This window comes from Ichthyophthirius multifiliis, assembly GCF_000220395.1.
Source record: "Ichthyophthirius multifiliis unplaced genomic scaffold scaff_1120509249543, whole genome shotgun sequence".
Taxonomy (NCBI): Eukaryota; Ciliophora; class Oligohymenophorea; order Hymenostomatida; genus Ichthyophthirius; species Ichthyophthirius multifiliis.
This window is the reverse complement of record NW_004087622.1, coordinates 16912-30820: the sequence shown is the minus strand read 5'-3', so window position 1 is coordinate 30820 and position 13909 is coordinate 16912. Positions and strand designations below refer to the sequence as shown.

Genomic DNA, 13909 nt, shown 5'->3' with positions numbered 1-13909 from the left:
TATAGAAAATTATTAATAGAAATAAAATTTAGTTGAAAATAAAATAACCTATAATTTTATTGAAAATAATCCAAATAATTAATATTTTAGTAAACCCTTAAAAACTTTAAGCATTGATATTCGTTAAAATAATCATGAAGATTTTTCACGTAAAAACGAAGATTTTAATTTTTATTTAAAAGAACAAGAAAGCCTAGAAGAAGAATTAAATTAACGAAATTGTATTTTAGAAATATTAGAAAACGATAAAGAAAGCGAAGAAGAGTAAAATGAAGAAAATATCAAATAAAATTAAGAAGTGAAAAAAAAAGAAATAATATTTAAATAAATTAGTTAATAAAATAGCCTTCAAACTATTTTAAATCCTCTATATTTCAAATCTAAATATAAAAAAAATGAAGAAAGAGTTGTTTAAGGATAAGACTTAATAGATGGAAAATTAATAGCTATAAAAACAGTATGTATAATTAATTTATTTTTCTTAGAAAAAAAATCAACACAATTATTTTTTTTTTTAAGTATTAATAAGATGAAATTAAAAAATTAGAATTAAATATTAATTAAGTTTAATAAATTTTACTTTTATAAGAAGATTATTAATGTTTTTGCTTTTATAAAAATATAGTTAAAAATGAAGAAAGTGGTAAATAAATTTTATTATATATTAATTTGTTTTTATAATTTTTTTATTATTTTTTTTTTAGTTTATTTTTTTTAAAAAAAAAAAACCAAAAAAAAATAAATAAATTTTGGACAATTTATATAGGCAAAGTAAAATCGGAATATGGCCTTTTTTTATTTAATTATTTTTTTATAAAAAGCTAAAAAAATAATATATATATATAAATATATATATATATATATATATATATATATTATTTCTTTATAATTATAATATATTATTTATATATATTTTCTATATCTATTAATATTTTAAAGGTATTGATATTTTATAAGAATTAGTACCTGGAGGTTCTATCGGATTTTTACTTGAATCTTTTCATAAATTTGAAATTAAGCTAGCAATATATTTTTTAAAATAAATCATTTAAGCATTATATATTTTGCATTCAAATAAAATTGTACATGGGTAAAAATATAATTTATTATATATATATTATTAAAAAATTTAATATTTTTATATTATTAGAAATTTAAAACCTAATAATATTTTAGTTGATAATTATGGATATATTAAATTAACAGATATCAATATATTCAAAAATATAAATTATTTAAAAAGTTATTGGAGTGCTCCTGAAGTAATTATTATTTTAAAATATATATATTATAATAATGAAAAAAATAAGCTTTTAAATGAAGATAAACTATTATTTTCTTCTGATATTTGGAGTGCAGGAATAATATTTTTATAAGTAAAAAATATATTTATATAAAATAAAAATAAAAAAATATATATATAAAGATGATAAATGGATATCATCCATGGTAATAAGGAAAGGATTTTTTAACAATTGAAACAATAAAGAAGAAATTTTAAAATAAAGTCCCTTTTTATTTACCTAAAAATATAAGTAATGAAATGGCATTGTTTATAAATTTTATGATTTCTAAAAATCCAGATAGTAGATTATCTGCATACGAATTATTAAAATAAAGCTTCTTAAATGAAGGTTAATATATAAAATTATATATAAAAAAATAATATATATATATATAATTTATATATTTATATATTTATATATTTATATATTTATATTTATATTAGAATTTTCTAGAAATGATAATTATTAAAATTTAAACTTGTTATAAAATAATAATAACAATATATCTAAATTTGATTTAAAAGAAGATTCATAAATTAAGCTATAAAGATAATAATCTAATGAAATATAAAACTTAACAGACAGTAATAAAATTGAATTATCATTGGAAGCCAAATTTAAACATAATAATTTAAAAAATAGTAAAAGTATAAGTAAAAAATAAATATAATATATATATATATATATATTTATATATATTATTAGACTTAGAAGATTAATAGTAATAAGATACACAATAATAATAATAAAAACTTTAGAAAAAGCTTTATCTAAAAATAATTTTTATACTAAAATCCCTAAAGAGTCGACCAGTAAATTATGTATTAGTGTAATTAGTTAATATTCAATAGTTTAATTAAAAACATTTCTTGCGCAAGATTCTTAAATAAGTGAAAAGCCTTTATCTTTTAAAAACTTTCAATTTTTATTGAGTCAATCTACACAATAAAATTACTTAAAAGAAATAAAAGATAAAGAAAATAGTTAATATTACAAATTAAAAATATAATAATAAAACGAAGAATAGAAAAAAATTAATAATGAATTAAATGAAAAGGTTAAATGGAAAGATACTGTTATAGAAGAAGTAAAAAAATAAATAAATAAATAAAAAAAAAAGATAGATAGGAATGGGTAGTCCTAAAAATAATTAATAAAGTGAACACGAAAATTAAATAAAATAAACTAAAATTTAATAATTAGAATTACAATTATAATAAATTTTATAAAAGGAATATTCGAGTTGTAATTCAGAAGATAATAATTAATCTTAAAATTCTTCAAGTTAGTTAAAGATTTCTAAATCTTAATTGATTTATGATGATATTAAATAATTAAATTTAAATAAAAACGAGTAAAACGATGGAGATTTGTAAAAATAAATAAGCTTTGTAAGTTAAGAAAGCAATTTTTATGGAATTAAAAAGTCCGATTCACTTGTTGATTATAATGATGATAATTTAAATAATTAATAAATTGTTAATAAATCTAAATAATTAAATAATTTTGAATTATAAATGAAAAACATTATTGATTAAAGTGTATAAAGCAATAGTTCTTAATGAATATATATATATATATTTTAAAGCAATGTATTATATATAAAGTATAATAAAAATATGTATTTATATATATATTAAAAAAAAAAGTTTTCCTTTAAAAATAATATATATTAATTGTATTATTTTTCTTATATATTACCCAAAAAACATTATTTAAAAATTTAATTAATTTTTGTTTTATTTTATTTAAATAAATAATAAAAAAACAATAATATTTTTTTTTTTTTAATTTTTAAAAAAAAAAAAAAAAAATTATTTTATCAATTAATTATTGTTAAAATTTTTTTTTTTTTTTTTTTTTTTTTTTCAAATAATAAAATATAAAAAAATGCTTTTATAAAATAAAGAAAATATATCTCCAAATATTTAAATAAACAAAGAACATTAATTATTAAATTCTTAATAATAAGATATGAATTAGAAAATAAAAAATTCACTAAATGAAGCAAATAAATCACTAGAAAATTACCGAAATAAAAGTAATGAAATATTAAATAAATAAAAGGCTTTAAATGATAAACTAAACATATAAAAAAAACAAATAAATTAAACTATTTCAAAATTTACAACAAATTGTAATGATATTTATCAACAAACTGAATAAATTTAAATATAATTTAATAATTTAAATGAAAAATAAAACCAAGTAATTTAAGGAAGTCATAATAATATAGCAGAACTAGTCATTTAATTATTAAAATGCAAAGATTTAAACGAAATAATAAATTAATTTTCCAATTAAATAAACAAAAAATAAGAAGTATTAGATGAATTAACAGATGGAAAAAATTAATTGATTAATATTATTAGTTAAAAGTTAAAAAATGAAGAAAAAATGAAAAAAGAAATAATCTTCTTAGCATTAGAAAATCAATAATTGAAAATTCAATTATAATAAAAATAAAAACATATAAATTTTTTAGAATTGGAATTAAAAGATAAATAAAATATATGCAATAATAATAGTTTTTAAGGTATTTTATAAATATTATTCATTATATCAGTATATTATTTAATTTTGGTATATAGAAAAAGAAATATAAAATAAATAAAATGATTAATAATATAATGAAGAAAACTAAGAATAATTAATTAATCGAATAAATTAAGTATGTAAAAAAGATTAAGAAATTTAATAAATAAATAAAATGATTAATAATATAATGAAGAAAACTAAGAATAATTAATTAATCGAATAAATTAAGTATGTAAAAAAGATTAAGAAATTTAATTAAATTAAGCATTTAATGAATTAAATATAATTTCATAATAAAAATAAACACTTTCTTAAATTAAGTTTACAAACAATAATAAAACACCAAAAGAAAAACTTCATAAAAAAAATAAAACACGAGTAAAAAAATATAATTATGATATTAATAATAATAGTTTTGTATAATAAAAATAATGTAAAATAAAATAATAATAAAAGTAAATATAGTAATTATAATAATAATAATAAAAATAATAATAATAATAATAATAATAATAATAATAATAATAATAATAATAATAAAAATAATTAATTTTAAATTAAAAAAATATTAACCTTACATTTTCTAATGATAAATCATAATCTAAATCTCCTAATTTTTTAAGAAACATTAATTCATTTTTTCATCATAATTCTTCCCCTTTAAGAAATTGTAATTGAAATATGAAAATTTGTTTTTAAATAAAATATATTTAATAAAAAAATATTTATTTATTATAAATACTAAAATAAATAAATATTAAATTTAAATATCTCTTTTTTTATATCTTTTATTTTATAATATAATATTCTATAAACTTAAAAACAAGCTTTTATAACTTTATAATTTCTTCATTTATTTAAAATAAATATTATTTTTTTATAATAATTATTAATTTTAATTTATTTATTTTTAATTTTTATATTAAATCTAAAATAAAACTTCTCATTTATTATGTCATTAATAATTTATCTATTATATTTTTAAATTTTCTTTATATTTATTAACTTTTTTCTATAAACTAAATAGATTTTAAATTAATTTATTTTATTATTAGTACATATTATATATATATATATATTTATTATACATCCTATTTTATTTATAAAATTATATATTTATATCTTTTTAAAAATTTATTATATAATTTATTAAAATATTAATGTTCATCTAATATATACTTTAATTATTTATTTTATTTTTTAATAATTTTTTTTTACAAATATATTAAATATTATGAATTATTAAATTAAAAATATATTTTATATTGTATATTTTTATTATATTTATTAAAAATATTATTATATTTATTTTTATATACAAATTTATTTTAATTTACCCATAAATAAAAGTCTAATTATATATTTATAGATTATTTCTATTAATTATTGACAAAAAATAAAATTAAAAATAATGAATAATGCTTTTTATTAACCTTTAGGATAAGAAAATTAAAGATTAGAAAAATGTGTAATTGAAAAGTTTTATGAATTAAAAAAACCTTAATAATTAGCAGAAATTGCATTTGATAAAAAAGAATGTAAATCATTTTTTAGATGGAGAAAATATTCAAATTCACGTTTTTCATATATTTTTAGAATATAATAAGAAACTAAAGAAGAAAAACAACATAAAAAATAATAAAAAGATGCATAATTAGAATCTTAAAAATAATAATTTTCTCATGTAAATTTTTTTGTTTTTTTTTTTGTTTTTTGTTTTTTTTTGCTTTTTTTTGCTTTTTTTGTTTTTTTATTTAAATTTCAAAATAAAGATTATTTAATAACATAAAAATAATGTATAATCAATAAATAAAAAATTTAGGAAAATTCTTTAAAATATTTTAATGAGAAAATTAATAGATTAAAGTTAAAGAAAATAAGTAATAACCATATTTATCTTAAATAATTATATATATATATATATAAAAAAAGTGCTGGCTTATTTCTTCTAACACTATATATTCTATTGAATAATATAAAAATTATTATAATGATTTATTGAATTTAAAAAAATATCCTGATTATCATAAAGATGCTATTTAAAAAGTTAATAAAATAATAATATACATTTAATCATTTTTAAGAAAAAATATTATATGTTTATAGGATGTTTTAAGAACATTTATGTAAAATAGCGAATAACTTAACTATATATAATTAGAAAAAATATTATTATGTTACTAAAGAAGAAACCCAATAATAGGATATAGTTAAGGAATGAATTATATAGTATAATTTTTATTAGAATAAGGTTTTTGTGAAGAAGTAAATATTTAAACATAAATATTTTAATAAAATTTAAAGGAAACATTTTGGATTTTCACATATATAATAGAAAATATACTTCCTATAGATTATTTTCCTAATTTTATGTTAGGATTATTATGTGATCTTAAAATATTTAATGATCTATTAAAGCAATTTAACTTTAAAGTTTGGAAAAAATTTGACGAGTAAAAGATAGATACTGGAATAATATTTACACATTGGGTTTTATGTCTTTTTTGTACATTAGTTTAAAATAATATTCTATTATTAATTTGGGACCATTTATTATCGAAAGGATCGATTGTTTTATTTAAAGTTTCTTTGATATTTTTTAATATATTTTAAGATGATATATTATAGTCTAATGGATGTAAAAATATAAATATATAAATATATAAATATATATAAATAATATATATCTAAATATATATTTATATATATATATTTTTTTATGTATATATTATTTTGATAAAATTAATTTTTTTTTTAATTAGTTCAAGTAATAAATTTAATATAAATGAAGGTTTTAGAATTTAATGATGTTACAGGATTAAATAACTAATTAAATAGATTATATATAAGTAAAAAAGCAGTTAATGTATTAAGGGATTTATATAGATAAGTTTATTATCTAGAATTAGATAAATAAAAAGATAATATTAAATATAAATAAAGAATAGAAAATTTTCATAAAAGAAGAAAATATATACAATGTGATATATAATGGCCAATTTGTCATCATTATTTAGAGAAATTAAAAGTTTAAAAAGAATAAGAATAAAATTATTTCATTCTTTAATAAAAATAAAATCTTGATAATTTCAACTGGAATCATTTTTCTTTTTAATTAAATAAATAATAATAATAATAATAAATAATAATAATAATAATAATAATAATAATAATAATAATAATGATAATATAAATAATTTATAAGAAATATTAATTATTGAATGTATTTATATATATGTATATATATAATAAATTTATATATATATATTTATATTTATAAATATATAATTTTTTTAAATATTTATATTTATATATTATTATAAAAATAATTAAAAAAATTAGAATAATAATAGAAAATTAGCTTTTAAGAATAATAATATGATTAATTAAATAAAATTGACTATATTTTTATTATTAGGACTTAACATATTTGTAATTTATAAAATGAATTATCTTTTGATAATATTTTAACTGATGAATATTAATATGAACCATAAAATAATTAATTATTTTCTGATATAAAATAAAATTAATAATAAAATTATGATAAGGAAAAATTAATGTCTGAAAATCATTCCCAAATATAATCTATTTAATTTATTAATGCTATTTCTTCCTAAAGGGGTGGTGTTTTTTAAGAATTAATGTCAAGAGATGTATCTTATAGTAGTTAATTAATAGAATTTATTTGAATAATTATTTATATATATATTTATATATATAATTATTATTGTATTTATTTTACACATTTTTTAATATTTTTATTTATTTATCTAGCGTTTAATTTTTTAAATTAGCAGTTAATAAATTAAAAAATATAAATTTAAAATTTGAAAAATTTTAATATTCTTAAAAAAAAATAATTAAATTTATTTTAAAAAAAAAAAAATAAAAAAAAAAAAAACATAAAAAAAAAAACAATTTAAAAAGTACTGAAAAGGGAAAAAATAATTACAAGTATATATAAATATTTTCAAATATTAAAAAATAAATAAAAAAAAGGTAAAAAAAAATTAATTTTTTCTTTTCTTTTCTAATTTTTTTTTAAAAAAAAAAAAAAAAAAAAAAAAAAAAATTAAATCCAAAATTTTTTATTTTTAATCAATCATTTAAAATTTCTCCAAATAATAGTAGGATTATTCCAAAATTCATTTAATATATCTTCAAAATATTTTTACACATCATCTTTTATTACATTATTTTCTGCAAAATTAAACCAAATTTCAAGTCTTATACTGCTTTTTTTAACATTACCTTTATCACTAAACCTAAAACCATTAGTCTATATATATATATATATGTATAAATAAATATAAATATATATATACATATGTATATTATAAATTTATTTTTTATAATTAATAAAAATAAAAACTTATTCGTAAAACTTAAATTCATCACTTAATACTGTTGTTAATATTTTAAAAAATATATTATCAATTAAATCTTAGTTTATATCCACAAATTTGCATTAAATCATACATCCATTTTTATTTTCTTCATGTTCCCATAAAGGTTATATATGTTCTTTAAAAATAGATATGCCTTCAACTATTCTAAAATCTGTATTATTATCATTTTTAAATTAAAATCTATTTATTATTTAAAAAAATTTAATATACTTTTTTTGTTTTTGCTTTTTTTTAATATTTACGATTTTAGCTTTTTAAATGTAAAAAATTATGAAATATTCTTTATTAATGTTTTTTAATATATTAAACTTAATTCTTTTAAATTTTAGAAGTTCAAAACTTATTAATTATTACTTAAAAATGTATTCTAATCTTATTTTTAATTATTTCCTTCATTTTTAAAACATATCCATATACTCCATGTATTTTTAAATTAAACTTCCGATGAGTCTATTTAATTATATTTATCAAATTCATTTTTTTGATTGGAAATTTTATATTCTTCTTAATCCATTTTTAAAATTGATTTATTTATGTTTTTTTTTTTATTTTATTTTATTTTTTTCTTATATATTTATTATTATTTTTTTAATTTTTTTTTATTTTTGAAAAAATAAAACAATAAAATTATATTTACAATTTTTTTTTTTAGATATAATAATGTATTATTATTATTTTTTAATGTTTTTTTTTTTATTATTCGAATAATTTTTTTATTATTATTATTATTATTATTTTGTTAAGAATAGAGTTTTAAAAAAAATAATATTTTTTTTTTTTTTTTAATTAAAAATTTATAATTGAATTATTTTAATAATAAAAAAAAAAAAAATATTTTTTATATTTTTATAATAAAAAAAATACTAAAAATACTATAATTATTATATTAAAATAAAATTGAAAAAAATATATTAAACTACAAAATTTTCAATAATAAAAAATTACTATTAAATAAAAATAAATATATTTAGAGAAAAAAAAAAAAAAAAGAAATAACAATTTATTTTATATAAAAATTAAAAAAAAAAAATATCAATATTTCTATCTAACAGTTGTATATTACCTAATATTACTCCTATTCGTTTTCTATAGTATAATGTAATTTTCACTAGCTTATTTCTATTATCCTATACTACTTTATTTCAAACTACTAGAAATATCTATTTAACCTCTAGGTGTCCCGATTCCACTTTTCAAAGATGCTCTATTTTTATTAATTAAATAATCATCTTATTATACATTATTTGATTATTAATAAAATCTTATTTTGCAATTTAAATTAACAATTTTTTTCTCGAATTAATTTTTTAGATTTTTAATTTCTTCCTAAAATTAATTTCTTAAATTTTCTTCTTTTTTAAAAGATATGTATTTTCTAATTATAATTTCTCATTTAAAATTTTTTCAAAAAATACTTTTTTTTCTTCCTCTTTTTCTTGCTTTTTTTCCTCGATTTTATAAGCTTATTAGTAATATTTATTTTTTCTTATTCGATATTTAACTCTTATTATATATTTTTTATTTTACTTTCTAATTTCTCATTCTCTTCTTTTAAATTTTATATACTTATGCTTTTTTAAATATTTTCCTTCATTTTTTACATCAAATTTTCACGTTTCTTTAATTCTTCAATAGCAACTTCATATGTCAAAGGAATTTAAAGGCTCATCTTTTCAATCTCCTTTATTATTTCTTCGTTTTTTATACAGTTTAATTAACTTTTCTTTGAAACTAATTGAATAGATGAAAATAAACTAGAAGATTCTTTTTGTTTTTCTTTTAAAAATTAAGTCTCGAGTTCTATATCTTCTATTTTTTTACGGATTTCATTATAGTTTTAACATGTTTTCTCTATTACTTCTTCTAAGTTTTTTATTTGTTCTTTATACATATCATTTTACGCTTTATATATGTCTTTTGTACCTGAATCTATTGCATTTTTACATTCTAATGTACTAATAATCCTAACTAAATTTTAGTTTATTTAGAAAGAACTTTTTATTTGTTATTTTAATTTTTTTTTTGTTTTTTTTTTTAAAAAAAAAAATATAAATATTTCATACTCATAAAGCTGTTTTTTTAAGAAAAAATAAAAACTTTTATTAAATTCGTAATTTTTATCAGAATTTTTTTCTTTGTTTTTTTCTAATTTTTTTTATTAATTTTTTTCTTTATTTTTTAATAAGTTTTATTATATATAATTTTCTTAGTGTTTTTCATTATTTTTTTCTTAAATTTTATTTTAATTTTTTTCTTAATTTTATATAAGATTTTCTTAAAAATTAATTTATTTTTATATTTCTTATGATATATTAAAATTTTACTCTGAATTATTAATATTATTGCATATTTATTAAAGATAGTCATCAAAATATATTTAAGTAAAAACAAATTATTTTTCCTATATCATTTTTTCAAATAATTCGAAATCTTTATATATAATATAATAATATATATATATAAATATATAAAATTAAAATAAAAAAAAATATATATAAAAAATATAATAATTTAAATAAATATATATATATATATAAATATTATAAATAAATTAGTTAAAATATTTATAATTTTTTTATAAATATTTTTACATTTATAAATAATAATTAATAAATATTTAAAAATAATTAATGATATTTTTTATATTTTTTAATATATATAAATATAATTAATTATTTAAATCTTTTATATATAATAAAAAATTAATTTTGTAATTATTATTATTTATTAACTTATATAAAATATATTTATATAAAATCAAATATAAATATTTACTTTAATTTTACTATTCTTTTGTCATTTATTTAATAATTTTTTCTTATTTATTTACTAATTATATTAACGAATATACTTATTTTTACAAAATCTCATTTTCAAACTACGAATAATCATTTTTTATATTAACCTAATTAAACTTATTAATTAAATTTTTATTTTCATCTTTCAAACTTACAAATTAATCTTCCATTTTTAAATTTTCTTTTTTTAATTCAATAATAACTTAATCTTGATTTCCATTACTTTATTCTTCTTCTTCTTCTTCCTCTTCTTCTTACTCTCCCTCTACCTCTCCTTATTTTCCTTTTAACAATAATCCATCAAAAAGCGCTTCATTTTTTTCGAAAACAATTTCATCATCTTAATATTTATCTTTTATTTTTCCTAAAACAAGTTCTAATTATTAATTAATCTACATCTATTTAAAAAGTTTCTCTTATAACTCCTAAATTTGGCTCTTCATTTATTCCAATGACAAAACCACATTAACTTTTACATTATTCTTGATATTTTTAGCCCTAGTAGCGAATTTTAGAGTCGTAATTTATTCCTCATGTTAACTTGAATGTGGTGAAATAGCAGCTATAATTGAAGTCTTATAATTTCCTCCTAAACTCTCTTATAATATTCTTGTTAATTTAGAATCTCTATAAGGAATATGATTACTATTATTAGTTAAAGAATTAATAACATTACCCAAACAACTTAAAGAAAGATTTATTTTTTTCGCCTCTTCCAAAATTTCTCCACTGGCATTAGTTTTTGATATTTTTTCGCTTCCAGCAAGATCAACGAGATTTAATTTTCCACATTTAATTTAAAAAAAATCTCCTAATTTTTATTTCTGTTCTATGTTTATTGCAAATATAGTATGAGAACGCGAAGAGTATTCATTCATCTTTGTTTCTCGAGTTTATTTACTTGAATATCCAATATCTAAAAGATTTAAAATATCATTTTCTGTATTTACTTTTTTATTAGAAAGACCTTATACGTATATTCCTTATCCTTTTATGCATATATATATATATATATATATATTTATATATATATATATATTTATACATATATTATTTTATATTATTTAATTTTAAATAAAATAAAATACCTGTACTTTGTTTTATTTTTAATTTCCCTTTAGGATTCAATAAATCAAATAATTATTCTTTATATATTTCTAATATAGAGCATGTAATATTAAATTCATTTTCGCTTTATAAAACACTGTTGAAAATTTAGCTATTAACCCTTGGAATTATTCCCTTTTCCTCATCTATATTTATATTTCCGAACATAGTATAAGTTTTACCTGATCCAGTAGCTCCATATGCAAAAATAGTTCCATTGTACCCTTAAAGTACTTCTTATAGCATTTCTTATCCTATTTCTTGATATATTTATTCCTAAAAAAAATATATATATAATTCCATATATTTATTATTAATAAACTAAACTTATTTAGTTTCTGGCTAAAAAATTTTATCTAAAGTAAAAGCTTAATTTTCTGGTAAAATTTAAATAGTTTTTGAATCTATATACTTAATATTTGCATATCCAATATTATTTTATTCTAATTCATTTTCCATTTTATTAAAAGGACGAATTCTTACAAAAGTTTTTATGTTACTTTATTTTTATTTCTAAAAACTAGAATTAATCTATTCCAAATTTTTCTCATAACTCTCGTTATTATGTTTACTGAAATTTTGACTAATTGTCAAATTAATATTATTATTTTATTTATTTTAAAATTATGAAGTATTTCTTTATCTTTATGCACTTGCATTATTTAAATTTATAAAATTTCGATTTTATTATTATTATTATTAATTACTCGGAGTATTTGAACCATCATTATATTATATATTTTAAGAAATTTAATTAAATGAACTAATTGTCTTAATTTGGTCAAATGAAGTAGCTCGACACTCTAATATAAAAGGTTATATTAAAGGTTTGACTTTGAATATATGTGATGCTTTTCTTTTCTTTTTTTTTTTAGAATTTTTTTTTTTATTTACATTGGAAGAGATAATGGAGTAAATTTTTTAGGGGATTAATTTTTAAGGTTAAAAATATTTGATTTTTTAACTATTTTATTAAATATATATATATATATATATATATATATATATATATATATATATATATATATATATATATAAATATATTATTCTTTATTTTTTTTTTTTACAATCTGGAGTTACTTTCATATTTTATTTCATAAAATTTTATATATATTTGTTAATATTTTTTTAAATTTTATTATTTTTATTTATTGTTTTTTAGTAAATATTATTAAATTTCTAATAAAATTTAATATTAAAAAAAATAAATATTAAATAAGTAAAAAGCAAAAAAAAAGAATAAGTAAAATATATAAATATAATTATATTTATATATATATATATATATATATAATTATATATATTTATATATATATATTTTTTTTTATTTATTTATTTTTATATATTTAATTTTATGTTTTTATTTTATTTTTTAATAGATTTTTATATAATATAAATTATAATTATAAAAAAATGTTTTTATTATAATAAAATTAAAATTACAAATATATATTTTAATAACTATTTGTTTATTTAAAATACTTATAAAAATGTATATTTTCAATAAAATTTATCATATAATTTTTTTTTTTATATTTAATAATTTTTTTTTAAAAAAAAATAAAAATAGTAATATATAAATATATTTACAATTCAAAGATTATAATTTTTTCTATTTAAATTTTTTTTTAATGTATATATTTGTTTTATATTTATAAATTTAATAATAACATTATATTTTCAAATTAATAGATTATATTTTTTATAATATTATATAATAATTTTATTAATTATTCTTTTCTTTTATTATTTATTTTTATAAATTTCT

At 13.9% G+C, this 13909-nt stretch overlaps 3 protein-coding genes across 3 annotated transcripts, besides 42 other annotated features; 1 reads left to right on the top strand and 2 right to left on the bottom strand. All coding sequences in view use genetic code 6, as the record gives it.

The window, feature by feature from the left end:
* Window positions 1-269: 269 nt before the first annotated feature.
* Window positions 270-2607, top strand: IMG5_010820 (protein kinase domain protein; the record flags this gene model as incomplete). Its single annotated transcript, XM_004039711.1, has 9 exons — window positions 270-298; window positions 346-461; window positions 626-643; window positions 940-1090; window positions 1151-1376; window positions 1427-1634; window positions 1730-1766; window positions 1992-2098; window positions 2519-2607. The coding sequence occupies 9 exons, from the start codon at window positions 270-272 to the stop codon at window positions 2605-2607; spliced, it is 981 nt and encodes a 326-aa protein (XP_004039759.1).
* Window positions 682-716: a microsatellite.
* Window positions 833-913: a microsatellite.
* Window positions 833-928: a microsatellite.
* Window positions 1666-1726: a microsatellite.
* Window positions 1667-1720: a microsatellite.
* Window positions 1951-1985: a microsatellite.
* A 237-nt stretch (window positions 2608-2844) lies between the features above and the next one.
* Window positions 2845-2890: a microsatellite.
* Window positions 2891-3128: 238 nt separating this feature from the next.
* Window positions 3129-3155: a microsatellite.
* A 735-nt stretch (window positions 3156-3890) lies between these two features.
* Window positions 3891-4085: a microsatellite.
* A 158-nt stretch (window positions 4086-4243) lies between these two features.
* Window positions 4244-4371: a microsatellite.
* A 304-nt stretch (window positions 4372-4675) lies between these two features.
* Window positions 4676-4721: a microsatellite.
* Window positions 4722-4787: 66 nt separating this feature from the next.
* Window positions 4788-4834: a microsatellite.
* Window positions 4835-5513: 679 nt separating this feature from the next.
* Window positions 5514-5576: a microsatellite.
* Window positions 5577-6466: 890 nt separating this feature from the next.
* Window positions 6467-6537: a microsatellite.
* Window positions 6469-6537: a microsatellite.
* Window positions 6516-6559: a microsatellite.
* Window positions 6523-6559: a microsatellite.
* Window positions 6560-6946: 387 nt separating this feature from the next.
* Window positions 6947-7014: a microsatellite.
* Window positions 7015-7048: 34 nt separating this feature from the next.
* Window positions 7049-7142: a microsatellite.
* Window positions 7053-7111: a microsatellite.
* A 379-nt stretch (window positions 7143-7521) lies between the features above and the next one.
* Window positions 7522-7552: a microsatellite.
* A 145-nt stretch (window positions 7553-7697) lies between these two features.
* Window positions 7698-7753: a microsatellite.
* Window positions 7701-7742: a microsatellite.
* Window positions 7754-7870: 117 nt separating the features above from the next.
* Window positions 7871-7899: a microsatellite.
* A 30-nt stretch (window positions 7900-7929) lies between these two features.
* IMG5_010810 (translation initiation factor, putative) lies at window positions 7930-9905 on the bottom strand (the record flags this gene model as incomplete). The annotated part of the gene is made up of 5 exons (XM_004039710.1): window positions 7930-8106; window positions 8200-8416; window positions 9157-9180; window positions 9300-9440; window positions 9838-9905. 5 exons carry the CDS (start codon window positions 9903-9905, stop codon window positions 7930-7932), a joined length of 627 nt encoding a protein of 208 aa, XP_004039758.1.
* Window positions 8108-8166: a microsatellite.
* Window positions 8763-8842: a microsatellite.
* Window positions 8775-8843: a microsatellite.
* Window positions 9906-10360: 455 nt separating the features above from the next.
* Window positions 10361-10498: a microsatellite.
* Window positions 10499-10642: 144 nt separating this feature from the next.
* Window positions 10643-13227, bottom strand: IMG5_010800 (kinesin motor domain protein; the record flags this gene model as incomplete). Its single annotated transcript, XM_004039709.1, has 3 exons — window positions 10643-10666; window positions 11190-12022; window positions 12123-13227. The coding sequence occupies 3 exons, from the start codon at window positions 13225-13227 to the stop codon at window positions 10643-10645; spliced, it is 1962 nt and encodes a 653-aa protein (XP_004039757.1).
* Window positions 10670-10788: a microsatellite.
* Window positions 10677-10783: a microsatellite.
* Window positions 10764-10909: a microsatellite.
* Window positions 11018-11071: a microsatellite.
* Window positions 11262-11295: a microsatellite.
* Window positions 12032-12085: a microsatellite.
* Window positions 12033-12095: a microsatellite.
* Window positions 13118-13185: a microsatellite.
* Window positions 13228-13389: 162 nt separating the features above from the next.
* Window positions 13390-13459: a microsatellite.
* Window positions 13425-13508: a microsatellite.
* Window positions 13425-13510: a microsatellite.
* Window positions 13443-13526: a microsatellite.
* Window positions 13457-13512: a microsatellite.
* A 216-nt stretch (window positions 13527-13742) lies between the features above and the next one.
* Window positions 13743-13803: a microsatellite.
* Window positions 13804-13909: the final 106 nt, after the last annotated feature.